The sequence below is a fragment of the Medicago truncatula genome, chromosome 1 (assembly GCF_003473485.1).
Source record: "Medicago truncatula cultivar Jemalong A17 chromosome 1, MtrunA17r5.0-ANR, whole genome shotgun sequence".
NCBI classification, from domain to species: domain Eukaryota; kingdom Viridiplantae; phylum Streptophyta; class Magnoliopsida; order Fabales; family Fabaceae; genus Medicago; species Medicago truncatula.
Genome location: NC_053042.1, coordinates 2281404 through 2287432, shown reverse-complemented (window position 1 = coordinate 2287432; position 6029 = coordinate 2281404). Strand labels below are relative to the sequence as shown.

The 6029-nt window shown below is 33.0% G+C and overlaps 1 protein-coding gene across 1 annotated transcript; it reads left to right on the top strand.

The window, feature by feature from the left end:
* Positions 1-5696, top strand: LOC25481920 (potassium channel AKT1). Its single transcript, XM_024773974.2, has 12 exons — positions 1-291; positions 918-1283; positions 1440-1497; positions 1698-2012; positions 2158-2403; positions 2751-2849; positions 2972-3004; positions 3092-3277; positions 3371-3568; positions 3664-3739; positions 4415-5164; positions 5458-5696. The coding sequence occupies exons 1-12, from the start codon at positions 107-109 to the stop codon at positions 5694-5696; spliced, it is 2751 nt and encodes a 916-aa protein (XP_024629742.1). The 5' UTR covers positions 1-106.
* Positions 5697-6029: the final 333 nt, after the last annotated feature.

Below are 6029 nucleotides of genomic sequence, written 5' to 3'. Positions count from 1 at the left end.
TACAAACCAGAATGCCACCAAATAAAATCATGAACAAAATTATGAGAAGAAAATAACACATGAATGCATAGTGTGTCTCTCCTTGATCCCCTTTACGAGGAAGATCATGAAGATGTTTGGAATAAAGTCTTTTGGTCGTAAAAATGATAAACAAAAACAAACCAAAGATGATTCTAGCAGCCAATACAGTCTTACCGGATTCATTCCATCTCTCGGTGCCGCCACCATGTATGGCAGCAAGAGACAAGAGCTCCGGCGTTACATCATCTCCCCAAGCAACCGTTATTATAGGTAAGATTTATTCAACTGTCAATAACAACTCATTTTTCTATTTCAAAATATCATATTTTCTTCTCTCTCTCTCTTTTTTTTTTTTTTTTTGAAAATTAATTGCTTTAAGAAACATGAATTTATGTCATGAATGAATGTACTAGAGATGGCGTTTAAGGATCAATATGTATATTATGGTCAATGTTTTTTAAAACCCATCAGCATGCATGTTTGTATTAGCGGTGAGTTTGATAAAAGTCACGGCCGCGATTTTGATAAAATGTATACTTTGCAGTTTTAACAAAATCACGGTGCCATAATTTTTTCGAACTCACCGGCCATCATTTTTTGAAATATTCGCAAACCACATTATACGCATGTTGGATTGACGGTGAGTTTTGTGAAATCACGGTGACACCTTGATTTTGCCAAAATCATGGTGGCGCAGATTCGCTATAAATAAATTCAAACATGCATTGGGGCTATAATTACAGCTGCATCAGTTGTATTTGACCGCTATTTTCTATAATTCCAAAGTTGTGACATGATTTCAATGCAACTGTAACCGTAATTTAAAATCTAGGTCAATATGAATGATGATATATGGAATGTACAATGATAATGATATGTAATAATTGATATTGCAGACAATGGTGCAAATTTTTGATGATATGGGTTGTCTACACTGCATGGGTGTGTCCTTTTGAATTTGGGTTTCTTGAGAAATCAAGGGGTGCACTAGCTTATGCAGACAGCATTGTGAATGGATTTTTTTTCATTGACATTGTTCTCACCTTCTTTGTTGCCTACGTTGACAAGACTACTTTTCTACTCGTCGACGATCGATGGAAAATTGCTTCGAGATATTTGAAATCTTGGTTCATCCTTGATGTGTTCTCTATCATTCCTTTTGAAGGTTCTATGTTTTTGTTGCCAGATTCACTCGAGATGTATGGCTACTTCAATATTTTTCGCCTTTGGCGCCTTCGTAGAGCTAGTGCCATGTTTTCAAGGTAATGATCAAAGCTCAAAACTTTCATTCTTTTCAAGTTAAATTATAACTTTCTACATAAATTTACTACCACATGTAACTGGGAAATTATTCTAAACAGTGGCCTTTTTGTTTAAACTTGGTGTTACTTATTTCCTTTCTTTGTTCCGTGTGTCAGGTTAGAAAAGGATAGGAATTATAACTACTTTTTGGTGCGCTGTTTAAAACTGTTATGTGTAAGTACTTTCTAATTATACAGTGATTTTGTTTTTTATTTTGCAAAGTTATGGCTTATAATATACTACCTATGTTCTCAAATATAAACGAAAAAGTCTTAATTTGGATCAAATACATAAACTTTTTCGCTTATAGTTGAGAACTGGAGTATGGTATAAAAACACTAAAATTATAAGTTAAAATGTGATGTCTTTTGTAGGTATCACTATTTGAGGTGCATTGTGCTGCCTGTTTTTTCTATTTTCTGGCTACAGTACGCAACGATAAGAAAGCTTCATGGCTATCACTTGTCTATGATGCAGACCACCTAACACTATGGGATGGATATGTAGCATCAATATATTGGTCCATATGTACACTTTCAACAGTTGGTTATGGAGATTTGCATCCTGTAAACACAGATGAAATGATATTTGACATTTTTTATATGCTATTCAATTTTGGACTTCATGCATATCTTATAGGAAACATGACCAATTTGGTTGTGCATTGGACAAATAGAACAGAGAGCTATGTGAGTATACAATATTCCTTATCCTTTTTTTTGAAGCATTATGCACTTGAATATTCTACATCAATGTCATGGTTCTACAAAGTACTACTACTAGATATACTTATTAATTTCAATTTTGAATGTGTTCTTTATTGTGGTGCATTAGAGGGATACTGTCCAAGCTGCATCAAATTTTTCTCGTAGGAATCGGTTACCTAAACGGTTACAAGAGCAGATATTTGCTCATTTTCATATGAAGTACAAAACAAATTTAGAAGGATTAGAGCAACAAGAGATAATGGATTCCCTTCCAAAAGCCATTAAGTCGAGCATTGCACACTACCGATTCTTTGAACGCATCCAAGACGTATACTTGTTTCATGGTGTGTCAAACGACTTACGATTTCAACTGGTAATATTATTATGTCTGCTGTAATATAACCCTATTGTGTTGAAGAAGAAAACCGTTGAGTTTATGTTTAATTGGGTAGTTTGATTTGAGTTGTGCTATGATTTATGGATGATGATGATAAGACCTTCCATTGATTCATAAGTATGCAACAAAAAAACACAATATTCTCTCTATTACAAGTTTGTTAACAGATAACTCTATTACTTTTAGTCAATTCAAAATATGTATACCCTCTACCTAATTAAAGCTCTAATCACAACTTTTTGCACATTTGCTTCTTGTTATTATTTCTGTTTTGAATGAATAGATTATTTTACTTACCTATGTTGAAATCTCAAAATTTGAAGGTGACGGAGTTGAAGGCTGAGTTTTTTCCTCCAAAGGAAGATGTAGTCTTGCAGAATGAATCACCAACAGACTTTTATATAATGGTTGTTGGAGCTGCAGTAAGATACTCTCTCTCTCTCTCTCTCTCTCTCTCTCTCTCTCTCTCTCATCTTATTTCCATTTACTCTATTATATTGTATAAACATGGCAAACTATAACTCTAATCTCTTCGATTTGACAGGATCTTATCCTTAATGAGAATGGAAAAGAAAAGGCAAGTTTCATCTGCATTCCTTTATATGATATCATGAAAAATCTTATTTCCATAAGACTAACAAAATATGTTTGCAAATTATATCAGTCTTTTAAAGAGGCAACGTCAGGAGATGTTTTTGGAGAAATAGGAGTGTTATGTTATAGGCCACAACCTTATACAGTTCGGACCAAACGATTAAGCCAGATCTTGCGTTTAAGTAGATCAACATTTCTAACCCTTGTTCATAACAATGTTGAAGACGGAACAATAATAATGAACAATTTTCTTCAGGTATATAAGAAGATATTTGAGATTTTTAATTTTTCTCTTTCTAGAAGTGATTCTTCAAGAAAGCATATGTTGACATTTTCTACCTTATTGCAGCATGTGCAAAATTTAAAGTATCCGATGATTGCTAGTGTTCAAACTGAAATAGAATCAATGTTGTCAAAAGGAAAAATGGATTTGCCTATAAGTTTAATATATGCAGCTAACAAACCTGATGACATGTTGTTGCATCAATTGCTGAAGAAAGGTTCAGATCCAAATGAAATAGATAATAAAACTGGAAGGACAGCACTGGTTAGAATTTTATTTCGTTACAATGTCAACACATAGATTTTTTCTACATGCTTTACTAAACACTGATTATAATTCTACTTTCTTATGTTATATAGCATATTGCAGCTTCTAAAGGTAATAACCATTGTGCGGTTTTGCTTCTTGAATTCGGAGCTGATCCCAACATACAAGGTACAGTTAAGAGTTTCTTGTAAATCCAGTAACTATTAAAAAGTAAAACATATAACATTACAAATGAGGTTTGTCACTACCTTTCAAACATGAATGCACAAAACGAAATGTGCAAGGCATTTAGCATTGGAAAGTCGCTTGAAGAATTTTAAGAGTAGCCTTTTTCTCATTTAAATTATAAAATCATAATACTTTCCTTCATTTTTTTTTATGAAGTATTTTGCATCGGTACACAATAAACACATAATATTTCAATCAATCGAACAATAGACGCTTTTTTATATTCACCAAAGAGTTTTTCTTGTTTTCACGAATATTCTATTGGAAGTGAGAAAAACTTGCTTTGATGGAAAGTGTTTCTCAAATTATGTAAAGTGTGATTTAAATTGCAATTGAGAAAAATCTAAACTATAGTAAAACCGGTTTGTTTAGGCTTGTGGAGAGTCTAACTCGATTTTGATCGAAGCTCCCTTTCACATGCTTTCATCAAAATCGATTTTGACCAGCCCTAAACATGTTTCATGTCCTAACTAACAATTAAGAATTGGTTATTAAAATGATTTCTTAGTGTTAAATTGGTTTTATTAATTAGTTGTAGCTTTTCTTTTTCATAAAAGAAATGAATTAGTAATGTTGTTGTCTCTAATAATTGTGTTCATATATATATTTATACAGATTTTGAAGGAGATATACCACTATGGGAAGCAATTAAGGGAGGGCATGAATCAATGATAAAACTACTTATGGACAATGGTGCAGATATATCTTCTGCTAATATAGCTAGTTTAGCATGCTTTGCTGTGGAGAAAAATAACATTCAATTCCTGAAAGATATTGTAAAATATGGTGGTGATATTGTGACAAAGTCCACAAATGATGGAACCACTGCACTTCATACTGCTGTGTGTCATGGAAATGTAGAAATAGTGAAGTTTCTTGTAGAACAAGGAGCAGATATTGATAAGCCAGATGGCTTTGGTTGGAGTTCAAGAGCTTATGCAAATCAAGAATGCCATGAAGAAATACAAAATATGTTTAAAGAAATTGAACAAGATAACACAATTCCTTATGATATTTCATCAACGCGAAAAAATAATGGAAGGCTATTTATTGAAACGGATCAAAGTGAACCTTCTATGCTAGCTAGTCCTCGAGGTGGTATGTTTCCACCTAATCAAGAACCTTCTATGCTAGCTAGTCCTCGAGGTGGTATGTTTCCACCTAATCAAGAGTTAACATGGTTGGATAGTCCTCAGAGAAGGAAGGTTAGCCTCCCTTATGATATTCCATCAAGGCCAAAAACTAATGGAGGGCCATTTATTGGAATCCCTCAAAGTGAACCTTCTATACAAGCTAGTCCTCAGAGAAGAAAGGTTAGCCCTTTTAGAAATTCCTTTTTTGGAATGATTGCAGCTGCTAATCGAGGTAAATATACATGCCTTTATCTTCCAAGTTCCGATTTAAAATAGATGATTTTATCTGCATTGTCGGTGTAAACTAGTTTTACATCGACATCTAATGAGAACTCAAGATATTGCCACGTAAGCTCATTTTGCAACCACGATATAAAAATAGCCACAAAATGTTGAATTCTCATTAGACGTAAGTGGAAAAATAGTTTACACTAACAATGCATGTTCTTCTTTCTCATTCTTTATTGCAATGCTTGCATTTGATTTTAGAAAATTGAATGAGTTTTGCTTCTTTTTTTTCTCCAGATAAAGTGGGTTCCCCCTCATCTCAAAGCAGTACTGCACCAATTAGAGTAATGCTTAGTTGTCAAGAAAAAAGTGAACATCCTAAAAGGCTTGTTTTTCTACCAAAGTCCCTTCAAGAGTTGCTAGATGTTGGTGCTAAAAAGTTTGACTTTTCTCCCACCAAAATCTTGACTGAAGATGGAGCTGAAGTTGAAGAAATAAACTTGATAAGAGAGGGTGATCATCTTATTCTTGCTTGATCATGAGACTAAGCATTGAAACTTGAATTGGTTACTATACACTTTTGTAAATTTAGAATGTAAGAAAGGAAACATAAAAGACTTTTAAATTATTGTACACAAAAATGTAGGTTAGAATAGAAGAGATATATTTAAATTATTTTTTTCAATCATAATACTTTTGTTCCCTCACACAATGACTTGAAATTTTCTTCACTTTACTTTGAATTTTGGCATACAAGGATTAAAAAGCATGTTACCCTATCTTTTGTATACTACATGCAATCATTATATTTGAGTCTAAAGAACAACAATATTAGAATTTCTCTCTATGGAATTTATTTGAATTTGAGA

Coding starts and splice junctions, on each gene's coding strand:
- LOC25481920 (XM_024773974.2), top strand. CDS start 107: ATGAAGATGTTTGGAATAAAGTCTTTTGGTCGTAAAAATGATAAACAA. Junction 3,740..4,414: donor AGCTGATCCCAACATACAAG/GTACAGTTAAGA, acceptor ATATTTATACAG/ATTTTGAAGGAGATATACCA. Junction 5,165..5,457: donor GATTGCAGCTGCTAATCGAG/GTAAATATACAT, acceptor TTTTTTCTCCAG/ATAAAGTGGGTTCCCCCTCA.